We start from the raw sequence: 22,124 nt of genomic DNA, 5'->3' as shown, positions 1-22,124 counted from the left end.
GAGAGCAAGCAGCAAATTTCAGTGTCTTAGAATGCTAGTTTGCGTGTCTGCAGGGGGGAGACTGTGATCATAACTTTGAATCAGGCCTCTGCATACTGATTACTTCAAAGCATTGATAATTCATCAAGGATGGGGAGAGGCTATGGGAGACAGAGTAAGAAAAAGTTTGACTAGTCCCTCTCTCTCTCCCCTTCTGTCTCTCACTCATCCACCTACACACACACACACACACACACACACACACAGCCACATTAAATATGCTGAGCTTGGTTTGGCCTGAGGCCATTTCTCTTATATATCCATAAAACAGTACATTATTTCCCTGCAGCTTGAAGTTTATGACTGATGTGCATGTCACCTGTTTGGCCTGTATTATCCACCCTCCAAAAAATGCCACCTGAATGCTAAGTCTTACAATGCCATTTGAAAAGTGACAAGAATCATTTTCAGATCCAGCCAGATATTTGCATCTTTATTTGTTGTCATATCAGACATGGTCAAACTGTTGGGCACTGGGGGGTTGAAACTCACAATGCATCATTTTCAGAGGGGAAGTACAGTATAGGCAAACAAATTTTCTAGGGGAAGATATGTTTCTGAATACAAGGATTTATTTCTGAGATAACAGTATTTGCAGTAATGGCTTTATTCAGTCATTCCTGCATGGGCTGGATTCTAATCTCCTCTTTTACTAGATACCCATTATGTCAGGGATTGGCTGTGGGAAGCCCCTGTTGGTTCCCGACTTCTATGAAGAGAGCAAGCAAGAACTTATCTCTGTCTCCAGACCTCCACACAGCAGCACATGTCAGGTCTTGAGGAGCAGCCTGCCTTATTATTGGCTTGATCCCGCAGTGCTCTGGCTGTGTGAGTGAATGCTGTGACTCTCGTCCTCGCCTCTGTTCTCTCACACACTGAGCATTTCCAAACCTCCCGCAGCTAACAACTTTTACTGATCAGTATACTTATAGTGAATTAATGAATGTACATATACAGTAAAGATGGACAGAAAGGTACATTGGAAGGCTGTAAAATGGATAACTTCTCTCCTCATTACACCCACTCAGCCTAAATTAGTTCAGGCAACTTGATTAGATGTCTATAAGCAATAAATTGAAGGAACAGCAGTGATAATCCAACAGACTTCATCTGCTGAGGCTGTGGCTGGAGTCCCATCAAATAGGCAATATCATACAAGAGGCATGGAGAGCAACAGTGGCAGCAGATGGCTCCAGTTGCGTTAACCTCAAGGCCCTGTCAGAGAAATTAATATTTCACTTGCTAATTATTTTGATCTAAAATCGAGTGCCATGACCTCCCTCACCACCTCTTTGCTGACAAGATGAATATCCTCAGTTCTACTGTAACCACTCACCAGTAAGGTTGATTGGTAGAAACAAAAAATGATTAGACAGGGCAATTCATCCTTAGAGAAGAATGTCTAAGGATGTCTCTATAAAAAATGGCCAAAGCAACAAGCATAATGTCAATCCAATTTAACTAATTCAGTCCATGAAGACTTTCCAAATCATATAGAAAGACAGTATTTTTTTGCAGTCAGGTACTGCAATAAATCGGACTTGATGAAAAGCCCATCAAAAACACCAAAGCTCACAGGAGCAGTGGAAACCACTGCAGGCATTCCTTGTCATGGTCTGATCTTGTATGGGCACAGTAGCAGCCCACACGACTTATTATTTCTGAATTGAATGCTGAATCCTGCACTCAGTTGCTGCAGTATTCCATACATGTTACACTAAAAACAGATGAATGTTTGAACTGTAAAAATGGGGCAGATCAATAGGGCATCCATACTGACATGAATGTTAGGAATGATACAAAAGTGCAGTGTGATGCATTGCTGCATGAATACTTGCAGGAAAATGCGTAACATTTGTGTTGGATATGTTGGCCCTCACCTTTTTTCCTCTGCAGCCAAGTTCTGCGGAGACCCTGGTACGCCTGCTAAAGGACAGAGAGAAGGGCGCAGTTTCATCTTTAAGTCAGAGGTGATGTTTAGCTGCAGTGCCCCGTACGTGCTGGTAGGATCAACAACACGCATGTGCCAGGAGGACGGCACTTGGAGCGGATCTCAGCCTCGATGTATAGGTACCTTTTGACTTTTCGACATGTAAGACATGACTATTTTAATTTATAGAAGGAAAAACAGATTCAGTGTAATTGAATATACGCGATATCTGTCAGGTACTATCAAAAATGGAATAAAATGATAGAGCACTTGATTTGACTAGTTTTCCAGATGATCATGGTTCATGGTTCTGTCGAAACATAAATATCAAAACACAGTTGAAGGTGAACTAGTATCAACGTGTTGCCATCTGGCTCTGATATAAAACTAAATCACAAGAATGAAATACATTTTTTATGATGTTACCTTAGGGGTGTTTATATTTGCAACCTAGTGGTGCTAGGAATGTTAAATGCCAAAGAACTGTTCTATTGAATGAATGTGTTTTAATTTGCATTTGGTCTCACCAATTGTTAAAAGTCCATATTTCTGAGACTTTTAAATGTGAAGGAATTCATGGTCAAAGACTGGAGATGGCATGGAAATTCTGCTCATGTTATCATGCCACTTCAGTAATTGTCCTCTGGTACATTGTACACCAGAGAGAAATTGTCTAGTCATTATCAAGAATTGCCCCTCTGTCATATTCTCATTTTTACTCTCCTGCAATCCCTCTGCTCATCATGACAGTAATTTCTTGTTCCAGAGCCCACGAGATCCACATGTGAAAATCCAGGAACACCTGAGCATGGATTCATGAATTATACAACAGGCTTTAAGGTAAAATGAGCAAAAAAACCTGAAATGGATAAATTTTACAGAGATGGTGTTATGTACTTTAACTCTTTGTCTCTCACAATGTATTTCAATCACGAGCAGACAAATTACATTCCTAGTTACTATAAGCTGACCTGCATTGAAAGGGGACTGTAATATTTTGACATATTAACATATTAGCACCTTCCACTTTAATACAGTCTATTGCAACATAAACACTAACTACTGCCTCAAAAATTCACAAAGATAGGAGATATTGGAGTACAATAGGCTGTACAGATAAACACATACCACAGTGTATTAAACAGGTATGTAACAATGTATGTAAAAATGTGTGTTGGATACTGCACTAACACAACATATAACATATGGACTATACTGTACTGTATATATTGAGATATACCTCAGAAATTTAATTTAGCTCCGCAGCAAACCTCAAACTGATCAATATATGAAATAGCCTGGCTGTTGTACCCAAGAGGCAGAGTTAGATGGGTGTGAACAAGAAGCACCAAATCAAAGCACCAATCAAAGCTTGCAGCTCTTCTACATTGCCTGTACTTAGTCCTCTTTCAAATGGGTAGTTTCCAGTGGATGTTCACGGTAGAATCATTATTTATTCCTTTGGATGATGTTAGGTAGGTGCAAGGATGAGGCACTGAGGCGTGTGCATATCCATCCCAGGTGGTTGCACAGAGGAAAACCAGCTGGATTTCTCTACTACTGTGAATGTCTGTGTACAGACATAGTTTATATCTAGATCTATAATAATGTGCACTGTATGCAGTTTGAGCATGTGTAAAACAAGCAATGCTGAAATGCATCATAGTCAAAAAATGTATATCATGACCATTGGTGTGTGCTCAGTAACTCCCCTGAGATGCTTTCAGTCAGTGTATTTCATTTATTTTCCTCCCTGTTGCTTTTGGAGTGTCACTTACAAGTTAAGTGCAAACAATTTCCCCACAACATTCAGCAGAATATCTGAAATGAAATTTGTCCCAAATGAAAGCAGAAGCAGCTTATTATTTGGATCACTGCTTGTAATGGCTGTAGTCTTGCATTTTTCTGCATTACTGAACAACTTTACCAATATCTTGACACCACCGAATGAGAAAATCCTGTGTCGATGCTGTCTTTAAACTGTCGACTGGGATGGTGGCTGAAAATAATGGTAATTTACTAAGATAACAGAAAAGGGTTTGGTTCTATATTTTTACCAGAAAGTCAGCTCCCTCACTTTCTAATGTTTTTGCATCAGTTGAGAACACAAACATGGGCCATCGCCTCTAGGAATAGTCTCCATCTGCCTTCACACACTACAGATAATCATTAAAAAAGGAAAAAAACTTCAGTGTGCGGTATTTTTTCCAAGCTCTTTAGATTTGATGCTAGGAGCCTATTGGCGTTTGCATCAGTGTATTGACTCCCTCCACATTGTGTGCTGTCTGTTTGTGGCCAGGTGGGCAGCAGAGTAGACTTCCAGTGCCAACAGGGACACCTACTGCAGGGTTCCACCACCCGGCTATGTTTGCCAGATCTCACCTGGACCGGCATCCAGCCTGCCTGTATCCGTGAGTGCTTATTCCTCTCACTGTATCGCTGTATCTTAATATCACTCTCCCTTTCTTTGTTTTTCACTACCCCTTCTGGCAACTTGTCACTGTTTATCTGCATTGCTGGCCACTCAGACACTTGCTTTTCTTTTCCTCAACCCCCCTTCTGATCTCCCCTCCCTCTCTTTCTCTTCCTGTCAATGCCTCCTTCCATTGCAACTTCTCTCATTTGCTCAATCCTGCCATAGCCTTTGACCTCCCAGTAGATTGCAGCTGGCCCCTCAATCAACATGTCATTCCAGTTATTCTGAGAGTGAGGTGTTGACCGTGATTACTGTCATTCTGTTTGAACTACCTGAAATGTCAACCAGTACCAAACTAGGACTGTGCAGTTGAGCTCAGTTGCTTTCCAAGCCAAATGCTTTTCTTACTTGCAATGTAATCCTGTATCTCAGTGGAATTCCTTTCAGCTACAGCATTTTTTATGGAAATATTCCCAATTCAAATGTTACTATAGTCTGCATTTTGTGCACTTACAGTGTAAACATGTAAGCTGTGCGATGATAAGGGGATTCAAATGATATTTTGTAATCTTGATTTCATAACCACCCTAAGATGTAACACCCACTTGAATTTCCCAGAGACATTTGTGCTGAGGAAGCAGGGACATTGTAATACCTAACCTTCATTCTCTGGCTGATCTACTCTGCAGCACGGCTTTCTGTGTGTGTTGAACATTTTATTCTCTATACCCTAATTTGCCATTTTATTAATCATACCTAAATAAATGCAGTCTAATACAACATCACTGCATTAAATCCTTCTTTTATGAGGGTTATGTTCAGTTTTATAAACTGTTTTAGAGAGGCATTAATATCAACTTTATGATCATTAGAGGATTTAGTTCTGCTGAGTTGTATTGTGTTATACTGAGAGTTGTTTCGAATATTATTTCATTGATGTGCAAACATGCATGTGATTGTGTGCAGATACAGGTCATTTATTTAAGACATTTATTCAAATTCTTATTAACATGCTGTATGTATGGACTATAACATGTAGGGCAAATCTGCAGAAATATAATTTTCTCTGTTAAATGATTACCAGTTATGCGTAACATTTTACAATAGAACACAGTGACAACATATTCACAAAATTGTTATTCTCATCGTCTTATTGTCATTCATGGAGTTTATTTTCTAATTTAAAACTTGTGCTAATTTGGACAGCTGTCAGCAGAAAAGAACCCAGGCAGCATTCCTGTCTAGACTTCTGTCACCTGACAAGCTCCTCTGCTCCACTAGAATATCCAAACTGTTGACCCCATCATAATGTTCACTAAAGAATAATTCGGGAGGTTGCGCATCCCCTAGCTCCTTAATGGCATTTATTGCCAGCATTATGACAGGTCCTTTTAAATAAAAGAACAATCAGAGTAAATTTATGTCAACAGAATTATAGGTGAAAGCTCCAGCAAACTCCTTAAATTGGCACTTACAAATTTCGTTATAACCAGGAAATTGACATCCTCCCTCTGGGAAAGGTTTGACAGTTGTGTCAGGTGAGGAAGAAAATTTGCATGCAGATAAATGACTGATACAAAGTGGATCTGTCTCCTCTCAAGGGCTGTGTGCACTGCTTCCAAAATCTTTCAGAGGTTGAGGTGGCATGGTCCTGTGAGAGACGTACTTTGTCTTGGTGCTTCTAAGGAAAAGGAAAATACCAATATACATGATAATTCAACAGAAATGGAAGCTAAACCACTAAACAAAGAAATAAACTTCCAAGCTTTGAAATTTAATTTTCTAAAAATTACTTTCAAGTTGTTGAACACCAGTTACCTTTATTCTCCTCTGAGGAAACCTAATGCATAATAATGTAGCTTGCATTATTATGGAAATGCATGTGAAGATTCAACCAGTGCTGTTTTAAAGGCTTAATATAAGGCATTTTATCAGCAACATCTTAGTATGCTACTGTTGAGCAATGGGCAGCACAAGCTGAGGCCATGAGTCAGTCAGTTGGCAAATCCATTCTTTATTCCTGAGTTTAACAGTGGTAAACATAAAATAACACATATTGCATGTCCTTCATGTTTAACCATAATGTTCTAAGGCCACCCACTGATTTCATTCAGAGACATGATGTTTTGAGGCTTTTAAAATTCCTGACTGGCTCTGTTCAGCAGGTGCGATTTCTTTGCCAGGTTTGTCTCTGCTAAGGTTGCAGCGTTTCTGTAGCTGCTCTTTGGCTTTGTGCCATCCTCTCTGGTGGCTGGAAAAATATTTCTCTGATGATCACAAGATTTTAGCACCCCATACTTTTAGGAACAAATTCTCAAATTTAGCGCATTTGTAAATAAAATAATAATAATAATAATGTTTGATATTAAATGAATATACAGTGGCAAGAAAAATATGTGAACCCTTTGGAATTACCAATTTTTTTTCAGATCATCTGGTGAGCTCTGGTGGAAAAAGTAAGTGATCCCTTGGATTCAGTAACTGGTCAAATCTCCTTTGGCAACAATAACCTCAAATCAAATCTTGTGGCAGCTGCGGATCAGACCTGCATTCAGGAGGAACTTTTGACTATTCTTCCTATAGAACTGCCTCAGTTCAAACATTCTTAGGATGACTGGTGTGAGCAGCTGTCTTGCGGTCATTGCACAGCATCTGTATTGGGTTAAGGTCTGGGCTCTGACTGGGGATTATCAAGAGGAATTCATTTTCCCCTTGATAATGGCAATTTGTCCAGGCCAGGGGTCAGCAAAGCTTTTTTGGGATGATGTTTTCATGTTTACAGTGGGGGAAATAAGTATTCACACACCAGCATTTTTTCATTAAATATATTTCCAATGAGGCTATTCAAGTTAAATTTAGACCCAATATTGGTATTAACTAGCTCTTACCCACATCTACAATCTGTTTTACTGATTGGACTCTAGATTTACTAATGCCTGACTCCAACTGGCTTTTGTTGATGTTATTAAGAGAGGGGTTCACATTATCCATTCCGACCTACAGTGTGAATGTTTGAATTGTATTTTCAATTGGACAAGAACAATACAATGATTTCTGTTTTAGAAGTTAAAATAGATTGTGTTTGTTCACAGTTGTAACTTAGAGAGAGATCTGACCTTATTTTAAGATAAATTTATACATAAATGAGGATAATTCCAAAGGGTTCACTTACTTTTTTGACACTGTATTAGTAAACACAACTGATAAGCTTCAAATGTAATTTTTGTAATGCATATATTCTTTAAATAACGTTAAGTTGACCTTTAACACATTAGCTCCTTAACTGGCAAGTTATAGAAACATCCTTTAGATGTTAAATGTTAAATAAGTGCTTTTTTTGAAGAGTATAGTCACTGAGATCCCATTCACTGAGATAAACCAAAGGTTGCTATATATTTCTACTTCAAAATGAAATTAGTCTCTTGATGTACAGCGTTATTGTTTTTTTCATTTTTCACACACACCGCCCTGAAGGTGGACATATAGACCCCTGTGGTCTGTCTGGCCCTAATACATTTGGGGAAAACTGAGGTTATGTATATGTATTTGAGCATAAGTGCTTTTGTATGGGTCTGACACTTTGTGTTGACCCTCGGTCAAAACAGAGTCATAAATCCTCTAAAATACCTTTCTCTGTGATTAAATGGTCTTCTGTTACTGTGAAGCCACTTAAATGGATTTAAAAGTGAAGCCAACCAATCTTGTACTGCTGGTGAAAGCAAAAACTTGGAGGGATTATCAACACAATAAATGTAATAAATGCAATGGACAGAAGTCAGAGTTTAATATTACTGGATTTTAATCATGTTACCTTTCTATCTGATTAATATGTTTTGCTAAAAGGTACACACCACAAATCCCCAAATTTCTTGCCAGCTCACTTTGACATTTTGAAACTAAAGAATGACTAGTGCTGAGTTCTTAAGCATCAACATGGAAATTTTAGGGTGCTAGTGAGCACTGTAACAAGTTCAGCAATAGTCCACAATTTAGTTAGCAAACAGCCAGACTAAACCTTGTTTTGATGTGAAAACCTTATTGCTGAACTGACCAGCTGCCACTAATTTTCAAGAATGTGTAATTTTGTACAGCAAGGAATGGTAACAGGATTACCTGGAAAAACTTTAAAAGAAACGTAACATTTCAAAAGTCAACTTTGTAATTATGACCATTGCTTGCTGTTGCAGTCTGTAGCTGGCCAACCTCAAAGAGAAATCCATCAGCAGGGCTATCTTTGTGTATCTAACCCTATGTATCAGCCTTTCTGTACTCCTAACTAATGTACTCTATCTCTATCTGGCTCAACTTTGAACTAAGATTACATGTTGTTGTGCGACAGAAAAAAGTGAAAGTGTCTTTTGAGGACTCATGTAATCTCAGGAGTAAAGCCTGCTGTGCCGTTTGAAGTGTAAATAAACATGGAACTGTCAACAGAACTTGATAAAGGATATGACATGTCTTTGATACAACAATTCTTTGGCCTTGTAAGTGTCTTCCTTATTCATGGTCGACAAACTCTACAACAACCCTGGACATGTGCTGACAGTCTGTCATTTTAAATGGGTTACATAGACTTGTGCTCAGGCAGCAAGAAGGGAGTTTAATTATTTGTCTATTTATTAATTTAGGCCTCTAGACTTTATATCTATAACTTGCAATATGAGGCAGTTTTTCTTATTTTTTGCAGTGTAAATACATTCCATAGATGCCAGATATATGAAATAATAAAAATGCTCAGGTTGGCACATACATTTGTCCTTGAGTTTTCTTCATCAGTCTTTCCTAATATATACTAAATTGTTACTGTGCCTGTGTAACTGAGAATAAGATGACTATCCTGCCAGATTCCAGCACTCAACTTTCACCTTGATGTCCCTGTATTATTTTAAAAGGCATTGACAAATGTATGTGTTCAGACACACATACACACATAAAATGTAACCTGCTCAAATACCAGCAAAAGTTAAAAAAAAAAAAAAAAAAAAAAAAAAAAGGAAGGATTCCCTGCAGTTTCCACGTCCGTCATCAAGCCACAAACTGAGTTTTATCCTAGCAACCTTTTCATACCCTTTTGCCCCTTATATCATTAAGATACCATAGAGGACCAATTTGATACTGTGACACACTTGCACTGTTTCCCATTTGACAGCTGGCAACGTATTCTTTCACTCACAAGCTGCAAAATTATTGCACTATTTTCACATTATTGTTAAGGCCTCGGAGCCTGAGTGTTCAACCCCTCAGTGTTTGGTGTTATGAGGTGATTTGCATATTTTTTTGTTTAATAGAGAGTTTGTTGATGTGAAAAATTAAACTAAGTGTACTCAACCCACTCATGAGAAAATGAAAATATTTAATATGGTCTATAAGAGACCAGTGTTTTGGCAACACAGCATAACAACTTTTGTCCCCAGTTTCTGATTCATTTAAAGCTTGTAAATTAAGCTTTTCAACACTGTCTTAAATCAGCATGTAGTTTCTTGTTTTTTGAGACAGAGTAATTTAATAAGCTTAGAGGTAAAAACTGAATCACAATCATTAAAAAAAACTCTAGATCAAACAAGACATGCTTATATTTACTGGGGCGTTTGCAGGTTTCTTGACTTCCAGGACATTGGATGCATTCATAAACTTCCTACTGGCAAATTATTTCAGTCAGCATTCTGCTTCCTTCCAGTGTCCATGAGTGTCTGTGACCTTGCAACCTATATGTACATCCTCATGATGCAAAATAGCTCACAGCATATACAATAACATTCACTCCAGCACTGTTTTGCAAGGACACTGTAAAGCTTGGTCTTAAAATTTTGATTGGTCCAAGAAATACAGCAACCCCAAATGTTTTATCCACCTACTGGATGAACTATAATGGGTTTAGTCAGATCTCTCTGTTGTACTGGCACAGAAATATAACATTCATTCATTCATTATCTATCCTGCTTATCCTTAAGGGTCACGGGGGCTGGAGAATTATAACATGAGATACCTGGTTAAATGGTTAAATTATTTTTACTTAATTTGAGGCCTCTTCATTTTGCAAACTACTTCAGTCCAAAATTAAGCAGGGCATCTCCCAAGCCACAAGTGTCCATATTCATATCAGAAAGAGACTCGACATATTAGAGTATCAATGTGCTCCCTAATAGCTCCCTAGACTCAATTAAATTCTGAAACATTTGTGCTTCCTTTTTATCCTCCTTTTCTTTTTTTGTTAGACCGCCTCCCATCTCTCCCCCTCTCTCCTATTGAGTGCTTAATTATCTTCCTGCCTGTCTGTATGTCTGTGTGTGCGTGCGTGTATGCATACACTGGTCTGTGTTTGTGTCTCTGGCTTCATTTTGTATGTATGTGGGTGAGGATGTGTGTGTGTACATGTACTAACATGTCTGCCCTCTGTTTGCTCTCCAGCTCACTCCTGCAAGCAGCCGCGGAGCCCAGCCAACGCTGACGTTGTGGGTCTAGACCTGCCCTCCTACGGTTACACCCTGGTGTACACCTGTCAGCAAGGTTATTTCCTCTCCGGGGGTTCAGAGCACCGTGTCTGCCGCTCTGACGGCAGTTGGACTGGCAAGGTGCCTGTCTGCAGAGGTATGTGGTTGCTGGAGGTCTGCAAGGGCAGATGGGAGGATGGCAGGAGGAGAAGAATGAAGTAAAACTTAATATGTTGCAGAGGAAGGTTGGTCATGTGCATAAGTGTGGAGGATAGGGGGTTTAGAGGAGTGCATACTTGTGTATACACTTGGTATTTCAAAATCCGTCCTGTGACATTTGCAGTACAGCTCACTGATGGATCAGATAAACTGCTGTTCAAATGTAATGAGACACTGTGGTTTCTATGATGTTTCCAGTAAACCCGCTGTGTTACTTTACTGTCAACTAATTGCTATGTGCCTGTCAAAATTCTGTTTTTTTTTTTTACTTGGAAGTTTCAGCAATATGTTGATTTGTAGATGTTTATGTTAGAACTGAGCCACCAGAGATCGAGGAATCAAGATCGAGAAGTGAGGAAAAGTTTAATGGAGGCAGTATGTTACAGTTGAGCAGTGTTTATGTTGCCAACTTCCTCCAGCTGTTAAGCCTTACTGTGTGTCACTATGTCTTTGTGACATACATATTTATGTTCTTCTGCAGTCGGTTCCAAATCACATGAGAAAACTGTCAAACCCGTACCAGGGACACCAAGCCCAAAAATAAATGGTGAGTTTTTAATTGCACAAGCTGTTCAAGCTGTTCAACAGTCACAGAAGTCTCTAGTCCTGGATCTGTCTGTTCTTTAGCAGTTCTACTAGCATCAGCTATAGGGCCATTTTTGGATAGTACAAATTCTGTATGTCATTGCATGCACTGTTCAGAATTAGAACTTCAGCTCTGTACCTGTTCATTAGGTTTAAAATTATTCATAAATTGTACCATAATACATGCATGTAACTTGGAGATATTGTTCGGTATTCATGATGAAAATATTCAAAAGGCACATAATCTGCCATGAGCATCAGTGAGCCTTACAATGCAACAAAGACCAAATAATTACAGTCGTTTGAGACTGTACATGTTTATGTAGGACATTTGAATTTTTAATACTTAACAAACTAATGACATTCACATCAGCTTCTGTGTTTAGTGCTAATTAGCAAATGTTATCATGCTAACATGTAACACTACAATATGATGGCCATAGTAAGCATTATATGCAAAATATTAGCAGTCATTGTGAGCATGTTACCATGCTGACATTGAAAGCATCGCTGTGCCTAAGTACAATACAGCCCCACAGAGTTTCTACTTTGGCTGAAGGTCAGTTGATGTGTTTCTGTAAGGGTACTTACTAAAACTTATAAATATACTGTATAAGTTAAGTTTTAAGAGGTGAAAAGGGGACTTAGATACTATGTAACTATGTTATTTTGGAACTGAATGACACAGCTAATTCTGTAGCTTATTACTTAATAATATACTGATAAAGCAGAAGGAAAATGCCCCTTTATAAAGGATAAATACTACTATTCTGAATAAATTTTAAATTTAATCAGTTTTATCTGGCTGATTCATAGTACATCTCTGGTGTTGAGAATATGGCAAAAACATGGTGATACCACAGAAATATCTATGACTTCTTGCTGTGCCAACAATTACTGAAAATTATCTAGTAAATGCAAGGTAATTGTTCTGACTATTATTAGGTTTATTTGTTGGTGCTAACAACAAGCAGTCACCTTTTTGCACTGATAATTGACTTATGGAGATGGCGAGTATGCTGTAATATCAGAGCTATAAAAAGCTTCATCAGTGTATAACTATTTTTTTTTTTTTTTAAAGTTCTGCAGAGTTCACAGTAAGCCCAGAGTTATCTCTCTTGGAATGTATTTAATTATCATTAATTGAGATTGTAAAAGCATAGGAAGATGATATTATTCAAATTAAATGAAAAGATTGTTATCAGCTGTTTGATATGTTGATTCTACCGCATATCTAATTACCATTTTGCAGCGTGGGTGCAAGTATTCAGCTTTCATTAAAAACATAATATTGATTTGATGTTGCTTAAAAACGACACAGTAGATACTGCTGGTTAATAAGAATGATAACTTCCCTGTTTTCATACCTATGCTTCTGTCAGTTCTTTTATGGTATTATTTTAATGAGATCTACTTATAATAGTTATAACAGATAATAGAGTTAATGAGACTATTGTTTTCCTTCATTGAAGTTCCTGACGACGTCTTTGCCCCTGATTTCGTCTGGAAGGGTTCCTATGATTACAAGGGCCAGAAACAGCCAATGACTTTGACAGTCACAAGCTTTAATGTCACGACAGGAAAAGTCAATGTAACTTTAAGCGACAGTAGCGTGGAGTTTCTGCTCTCTGGTGAGTCATCTATAAATCATCTGTCTTCTTCTTCCTCCCCCCTGCCTACCCTCTCCTCCTCTCACTACCTCTGTGTGTCACTTCCATTTATTTTGAGGGTGCCTCATGTCAATCAGTCAATCACCAAATGATCTCATGCATGAGAGTGGAAATTAACTATTGGCTCTAAAGACGGATGTGTTAGTCTGCGCTGACTGACTGACTAACTGCCCACTCAAGAGTCACTCATCTCCTCCCCTCCTCTCTTGGCTGTTTTCTCTTCTCTTCCCTTCCCTTATCTTCTCTTCAGCAATACTTTATTTTCTCTCCTTTTCTTGTTTCATCATTTCCCCACCCTTGTATTGCCTCAACTCTTTATGCACATCATTTCTCTTCTCACCTCTTGTCCTCTACCTTGTAGGAGTATACAAGCACCAGGAGGCACGGTTAATGCTCCTGCTGTACCAGATGAGAGCGCTGGCCCACAGCTCCTTGAGCAGGATTACTGATGAGACCTGGGCAATGGACGGATTTGTGAGTATACGTAGGAATTGAAAGCAGCTGGCCAGTGATCTTTTAGAAATACCCAAGAGCTATGACTTTATTGTTCAGTCTGACAGACAAGTAGACAAGAGCTGTAACTATTTGAGAGCCAAAAATAACCCTTCCTTCCTGAATCAAGCCAGTGTTTCCTAATTATTAGTTTTTTTGGTCATCCTACGTACCCTGCCAACAAAGAAAAAAATGTGCATGAGGAGAAACTGTGACAACAAGCGGAATAGTAATTTCCTGGCTTATTGTCTGTTTTTGTTTACATATATTTACATTGGCTGTGGTTCAGATGCACCAGGCGCTCTGTATGAACCATTTCAGCATTCCCACATTGACAATTTGCTGAATAAGCTTAGACACACACCTGACATCTAAGGGACCTGGAACGACTGTAGAACAATTTTTGTTGGTGGAACTGAAGCTCCTCTTCTAAAAAAAAACCTTCAAGGTCCACTTAATAACATCGTGTGACAGGTGACTGCACACCGCTGAGCTATTGATAGCATACTGCACAGCTTCTGGAGAGGGGCTTCAAAAAACGAAGGTGTTATTTTTGAATGTAGCATGACAGAATGTGTTGACTGTTGTACTAAATACTGTATATATTCAGTTTTTGATGTGGTGTGCAACAGATGCAGCGCACTCTCAGGTGCCAAGAAAAATCACATTTTATTCAGGCAGTTGAAACATTATGTACTCTTTCTTGAGTTTGTTGTTACATTTGTTTTCTTCCACCAGGTTTCAGCTGAGCCTGAGGGTGGCAGCTATGTGTTCCAAGGCTTCATACAGGGTAAAGACTATGGACAGTTTGGACTACAGAGACTTGGTATGTGTCTTTTCAGATACAATGAGTGCCATTCCCAGTGGTTACTATTTCTCATCTTCCATTTTAACATTTTCACAATAGAAGTAAAGGGAGATGATATTTAAACAGCCGTCTGTAGTTTTTACACTAGAAGGCTGTTGTCACATTCAACTGCTGAAAGGGGAAGTTTCTCTTTGCGCTCCGAAAATCTGAGTTTAACGTATAAATATGAGCACAATTTTGTGACATTACAACAAACTTGAAAGCCAGTTCTGGTTCAGTGTATAAACTCACAATTTGTGATGTGGAAACCTGAAACTTCCAGCACACATATCCTGGGAATCGTAAGAGAGCAAGATACAGCTGCACTTCAAAAATTTTCATTTTCAACAATTTTAATTGAAACCGACAAATAGGCCATCTTTAATTTTGCTGTCATGGCAAATCTAGATTATGTTACATAATGTTGCAAATGTAAAACTGTGATCAAATTTTGTTGAGATAGAAATCAAAATATCTTTGTCATGTGTAGTGCATACAGTATTTTCTCCTTCACTGTAAATAAATCATTCACTGTCACTGTTAGATACATTATTCTCTGCTCACATGGAAAGAACAGATAGGTGCATTTATAATTTATTACTGTGTTGTAATAAGTCTGGGTTCAATAGGAACACTCAATTTGTAACCCAGATTTAAAACTCTTTTTCAAAAAGTAAAGTTACATAATATTTGCTCTGTATTTGTCAGAATAAATACATTTATAGTGTGTTGCCCCTCATACCTGCTGTCAGCCAGCTATTACTGCAGTCGCTCAGCGAGAGTAGATTATCCCCTTACGTGTCATCGTCCGTCATTTCGTTGCTCAACATTATTGTCATCGTCTCGTGATTGTCTTCAACAAGATTATCACAGTCACAGTGATCATTATCAGTATGATCATTATGGTTGCTATCTTCATCAACTGGCTGCCGCTTCTCTGACTTGTCATCATTGTGATAATCTTCCTCTTCATCATCATCATCATCATCATCATCATCATCATCATCATTATCATCATTATCGTCACCAGCAGATAAGTCTCTTTTATTATTCCATTTGGTCTCTACAGTGTTTGTGTTTATGCCATTTTGTTAATCTGAACATTTTCTTCATGCACATATTCTATATATTAGACTATTTTACGTATTCTTTTGCTAAATATAATGCTTTTTTTTTTTTTAACAGGTTTGAGTGTGAGAGAGAATGTTACACTCACTGACCCTGAAACCAATGGCTCTACCAACAGCAGTTCTGTTGCTGTTGCTATCCTTGTGCCTTTCTTTGCCCTCATCTTTGCAGGTCTCGGTTTTTATCTCTACAAACAACGGTACGTAGTTTGTCGCGGTGTCTTCCATACTAGCTCGGAACCTAAATTTAGTTGCTGCTGTGCTTTATATCTGTTTGGATCCCACATGAAAAAGAAAGTGTGTTTTCATGAGTCTGTCCCAGGTTGAGTTTTGAAGTTATTTACCACAGATGTTGAAAAAGTTTTAGAAACACAGATTCATGTAGATGTTTGAGAGTTGCAGCCAAAGGAGATGCACACCAAGATGAGGTTGATAGTACACTGTGGCCCACTTCCACAGCCTGCTTTACTGCAGTAAGGTTCCTCACTGGATACAGTAGCTTACTTGTGAGAGGCTTCAAAGCATGATGCAATATTAGTCAACGTATTACCCTTTAAGCCTTGTTACGCAGCAGCATACGTCAGGCATTAAAAGAAAACTACTTTGATGCAATATGTAATGTGCTGTATGCCCACATTCAAACATACTGTACAGTATTAATGTGTGTATGTTGTATAGATGGATGGATTTTGTCTTAAGTGCATACACATATACATGCAAATTTCACACTCATAATGTTAGTTACCAGTGAACTGACATAGGGATCCTCAGACTGCTCTTTTTAACAATAATTACTCCTCAGTCTCATTTACCTACTGCAGCTGTCCATGCCAATAATAGAAACATGTTCATTGAATTGGGGTGGGGTGGGTTGATAATGGGATACTGTCTCTCAACTAATATGCAACATTCTTTGTTTTTTCCTCAGAAAAACAGATAAAGCGCAGTACACAGGATGTTCTGTCCATGAGAACAACAATGGGCAGGCTACTTTTGAGAATCCCATGTACAACACAAACACAAAAGCTGCTGAGGGGAAAGTTGTCCGCTTTGACCCCAATCTCAACACCATCTGCACCATGGTTTGATGTCTACTGAGTATGAGAGAAGGACAGAAGGAGAGAAAGAGACAGAAACAGAGATGAAAATCCTTGTTTTCCTAACATGAATATATATAGACATATTTATATTTTCCCTGTTTCTGGTGACATACAGCAAGGACACAGAATTGCTCAGAAACATAAAGCACACTATCAGCAACACTTACGGTTGCAAATAATCATATACAGAAGGTAAAAGATTTAAGAGAGAAGAAGGGGAGGTTTCACACCTTTCCAGATCTTCCCATTGCTTGGTGAAGAGAAGTGTTCTTTACACTCTGTGAGTGTTGGCTTCATGAATAAAAAGAGCCTCTGGCATATAGATAAAATAGAGTATTTTATGCTCTGCAGTATAAATATAGAGGGGTTACTTCACAATGCCAAATTAAAAATTAAAACTTTTTTTCCTGAAAAAACAGCCCCGATCTAGAACTTTTTTTTGTTTGTTTTTGTCTTAGTCTCACATTCATCCTGATGAGAGTTATTTTCTCTTTCGGAGGTGAGGAGCCTTTCAACTGTGAGTTTATCAATGTAATCTTCAGAGTTTGTTTTCCAAACAGTGGGGTGTGTGAGAGGCAATGAGGAAGTAAAGAAGAAAATGCCTCTCTTTGAATAGCATCTGTGCAGTAGGTTGTTTGAAGTTATATGCTCAATTATACCTCTTAATTGGATGGTACCTCCTACTGATGAAATATATGGCCAGGGATTTAATTACTATAGTGCAGTACAATTTTTGGAATGCTGTTGGGAATGCTGGGGCTTTTATTGTTACAGTGCAGGCTCAAACAACAGAGTATGTTTTCTTTACAAGAGAGATTTATTAGAGCATTTATTATCAAGATGTGTGCAATGAATTTTGTTTTTGACAGAAATGATCTTTAACTATGAGAGTTTAAATTGCTGACTAGTCTGACAGTCTAGTTGAGGCAAACTTTTCATGGTATTGGTTACGTGGGCCCGTACTTAAATCATCCATCTATTTAACCTGTCCTTAAGTTACTGAAAGAGTAGTGAAAACTGATTTATTTTTAAGTATTTGTTTTTTTCTTATGATGATTTTCCAGCTCTGAGTCGGTCTGTGTCCCAAATAAACAAAATATGGAGTGAATTAACCCCAGCATTGAACCTGTATGTATCAAGAATCTCAAAGTAGGAGTTCCATGCTTAATTATTTCAGTCTTGTTTGAGAAGGTTGAGAATACCCACAGTGCACAGTTTCTACAGCTGGCCAGGTTTCCCAGAAGTTTATTTAAGCCTGGATGTTGGTAACTCTTAGTGCAAAGATATGTCAGTTGCCAGTCTGAGGTCAGATGAAGCTTGTTGTCTTGTTTTAAGTTGATAGAAAATGTTGACATGCATCTGCCTTACTTAAGAGTAATTCCAAGTTTGAACAAATGCAACTTCCACATCATCTCTAGTTTTCATAAACTGAGCAGTGTTTGTTGTTCTATAATTCTTTTGGGAAACCGTGCCTTAGTAAATTCTTGATCCATACTCCTACTCTGAGACACTCGATGAATACAGACCTTGGCCTATTTTATTGACGTCCACTCATTCAAACCGTTATTTCAATGTCTTATTGAACCATCAGCTTCAGCCAACAAATGTACAGTCCACAAGAAAAAATTTGCACACTTATACATGAGCCACCATCAGTATTGTACTATTGTCCAAGTTCATCCATGTTTTAAAAATGAATAGAAATTCGACACTGTCATCACATTTGTACATCATTGCAGTGCCTTGAATACTGTATGGGCATATGTTTTTAAGGAAGATGTAACATTTATTGCATTAGTAAAACTGTACATCAGTGTAATTTATCTGTACAGTTTGCAGTGATTTTGCTGAGTGATGTCAACTCTGATGGTTTATCTAAGAAGAGGTGTGTTTGAAAAGCAGCTCATAGTTTCATACCTGTGCATGTTGGCAAAAAGCGATCCAGTATAGCAATTGCTGCTATAGTACTTTGTACGACTATGTTGATTCCTGTCATTGCTGTTACATTTTGTACATTTATACAGTTTTGATACTTGATGGCATTCTTTGGCAAGATGTCTTGTGTTATCGATATGTAATATATTTTGCGAGTTCATATTTCTTATGGATGAGAAAAGAAACGCATTGGGTAAAAACAGTAAACAGCAAGTCAGTCACACATCAGACTCCAGAGTAGAGTAGAGTGCTTTTAAATGTACCACACAATTGTTATTCCATTCAAGATCCTGTGTATATGAATATGTACATATAACAAAACTTTTGTAAAGAGATATATTTTTTATGCAAATAAAGCATTTGTAAGTTATTGAATATGTTGTGTAAAATCCCACATGTAAATGTCATGTAAGATCAAAAAATGTTTTGTATTTTTTCTTTATGAGCAATGTATAAATCCTTAATTTATATATAAAATATAAAATAATGAGCTTTGATGTTTCTATTCTCTTTTATTGATAAAGATGTTATTGCTTGGTTTTGCCTCCGTAATGAATTCTGTGCTCTGCTACAGTATTTGCAATGTAAGGAAAGCTGTTGCACTGTGTTAAGCAGAGAGTTGATTTGGTTGTTTTATCATTCAGTCAGCTGCCTCTGCTGCCTCTTTCTGTTGCAGCTTTACGGTTTTTTAAAAAGAGTTTTCCACTTGCTGATTACTGCTTGGTTTCTCCAAAATAAGCTTAGGATTGATATTATCTCCATGCAAGGGATATTGTGGGTCTTTATTAGCCATTGCCTGTAGCAATGCATTGCAGCTAATAATCCTTGTTAACATTTACATCTGGTGTGACCAGAATTTCATTCTCATTCAAGTCTCAAAGACATTTTAAAAGACGTGAAATGGAAGCACAGTTTGACTTTTCATCATGCACATCATCCATCCACACATGCAAGAACGGTAAAACTGCTGCATTAGCTACTCTGAGCTGTTCTTGTCTCTGCTGTGATCTGAGTCTCATTTAGCCTACCCCTCTCTCTGTCACTATCAGTGCTTACAAATAGCTGAAAGTTACTCTAAAATAGGAAGAGCAGATTGAAACATACATACATATATATACATACATATATACATATATATACATATATATATAAAACATAACTTTGTGACAGACTGGATTGAAATAAGTGAATAAGTGGATAAGTGCCACAGACTTTGCAACATGAGGAGGTGTCAGTTTGTCTGGACATTATGTAATGAACTAAGATGAAGCTAATTGCAGCAATCAAAGCCGAGATGGTCCGCAAGGGAGTGTGACAGAGATCACAGAACACTAGATAAAGAAAGTATGAAGAAGCCTCATAAAAATCAAAGAACATGCTCTTGACTGGCAGGAAATGGTTTGATTTCAGACTCAGGTTAAGCATATACTTTAAAGTCTAAGCCTAGGATTTGTGTATGGATTAGAAATATTTGCCAGAAGGATTTTCCATTGAAGTTTCTCCGAAGCTTCGTCAAGCAGATTTTACCCATAGGGTGATGATGTAATATAAGCTGGTGCTAGGCTGAGATGTCAGAAAGACTCAGGGTGTTTGTTCAGAATGGGTGTATGCTCAGTGTAATGCACTTAATAATAACACCTTCTAACTGACTTGACCCCCTGTTTGCTGTTAGAACAGCATAGCTTAATTAAAGGTCTGGTCTCTGTGTCGGAGAATCCCTTGAGGAATCTCTGGTGTTCAGCATTGGGCCTCTGCAGCAGTTTGTACCATGTCATCCCTACAAATGCTCAGTTGAGATCTGGTGACTGAGCAGGTTAGTGCAGTAAGCTGATTTCACTGTCCTGTTCATGGAGGCATTTGCGGTCTTGTGGCATGGGCATGTGTCTGCTGGGGAAAATCAATTTGCAGAGGTGCATGCACGGGTACAATGAAGGGATGTTCCTGGCTGCCTCTGATGTTCAGATACCCCGTGGTGGTCCTCCATTTTCATCAAGGGGTTGAATGCGTCCCATGAAATCAACCCCCAACATCACCAGCCAGCAATATTGACACATTGCATGATAGATGGAAGTTCTCATGGATTTGTACACAACAATAGTTTTCTCACCAGAATGAAACAGGAACAGTTATTGATCTGAATGAGCACTGCTGACAGAATCCTCTAAAAGGCAGAGTTTTTCACTTTCTATCCTGCATTGCATAATTTCTTTTGTGTGTGCCAAGAGAACACAAGTCAGCGAAGTTGTTGGTTTTCTTCCCTCGTGCATGTCAAAGCATAATGAGTTGTGTTTGCTTTCATGGATCTTCTGCCTCTAATGTGCTGGATTGTCAGTTGACTAACTAGCCTCTCTCTGGCTGCATATTTCAGTCTTTCACTAATGAGCCATTTTCAACCACTCTCTCTTGGCCAGATGTCCTCAGGGTGGTGGACTGTTCTTTTTACAGATGGGAAGCTGTTGAGAAAGGAAAACCCCAAGGAAATATCAGTTAGAGACACACTTAAACTCAGGTAAAGCTCTCTGAATTTTATGTCTTAATTGTCTCAGGACCAAAAAATGTTTATTCATTTTGCGTAATATTTTCATCCACACATTTTAATGAAAGATACCAGACCCCAAATCACCAGAACCATCATGAGCTGCCACGTTTTTAAGAGCACAAGTTCCTAATGATTCGTGTAGTAAGTAGCAGCATTTTCACTTCTCATAACAATGAAATTCTTGTAAAGGTTATGTCTTGGAAAATAGGCTGGGATTTAATATTCTGTGGAACAGTTTCACAGAGCACGACCTAGAAGAGTTATATAGTTTAATATACTCTTTTTAATCTTAAAGTAGATGAATAATGTAAATTCCTCCATAACCATTTCAGCAAAATAAATTTTTTAACCCACCATTAAATCACATGGGCTTCAGGAAATAGCCTACAGTAGAGCAAGGAAATCTGCTTGCTGTGAATTGATGAATGTTAAACTGAGGTCAGTGATTGCTATCAACACTACCATGAGAGCAATTGAAGGGGCAAAAGTGTGTGTGTGTGTCTGTGGTGGACAGGGTTGGATTATTGTCACTGAGGCTGAACACAGGAAGGATTTTGCAGATTCCAACAAAATGATTAATTATCAAACAGTTCTAATCATAAATCATGTCATACTTTTAATTATAATAATGTTAATTTTCATATGCATACAATACTGCGAAACGTTTTAGATGTCAAGATTATTGTCCATCGTGCAGTACCATCAGGGAGGTGTCTGATCAGTCTCAGATTCATTCTGCATTGAATTTTAGCCTTTAATGATAGAACAGTGAGAGGGAGACAGGAAACATGGAG

The 22,124-nt window shown here is 38.2% G+C and overlaps 1 protein-coding gene across 2 annotated transcripts in view; it reads left to right on the top strand.

The window, feature by feature from the left end:
• LOC108888711 (CUB and sushi domain-containing protein 3) overlaps positions 1-19,285 on the top strand; it is a 197,833-nt gene extending 178,548 nt beyond the window's left edge. For both annotated transcript variants that reach the window (XM_018684823.2, XM_051076168.1), the window contains exons 61-70: positions 1,936-2,109; positions 2,736-2,809; positions 4,269-4,380; positions 10,794-10,973; positions 11,517-11,582; positions 13,093-13,251; positions 13,652-13,764; positions 14,521-14,608; positions 15,815-15,956; positions 16,685-19,285. In XM_018684823.2, coding sequence (XP_018540339.1) covers positions 1,936-2,109; positions 2,736-2,809; positions 4,269-4,380; positions 10,794-10,973; positions 11,517-11,582; positions 13,093-13,251; positions 13,652-13,764; positions 14,521-14,608; positions 15,815-15,956; positions 16,685-16,844 — 1,268 coding nt within the window. In that variant the 3' untranslated portion in view covers positions 16,845-19,285. The remainder of the gene's footprint in view (positions 1-1,935; positions 2,110-2,735; positions 2,810-4,268; positions 4,381-10,793; positions 10,974-11,516; positions 11,583-13,092; positions 13,252-13,651; positions 13,765-14,520; positions 14,609-15,814; positions 15,957-16,684) is intronic.
• Positions 19,286-22,124: the final 2,839 nt, after the last annotated feature.

This window comes from Lates calcarifer, linkage group LG15 (assembly GCF_001640805.2).
Source record: "Lates calcarifer isolate ASB-BC8 linkage group LG15, TLL_Latcal_v3, whole genome shotgun sequence".
NCBI classification, from domain to species: domain Eukaryota; kingdom Metazoa; phylum Chordata; class Actinopteri; family Centropomidae; genus Lates; species Lates calcarifer.
This window is presented reverse-complemented; position numbering and strand designations above follow the sequence as displayed.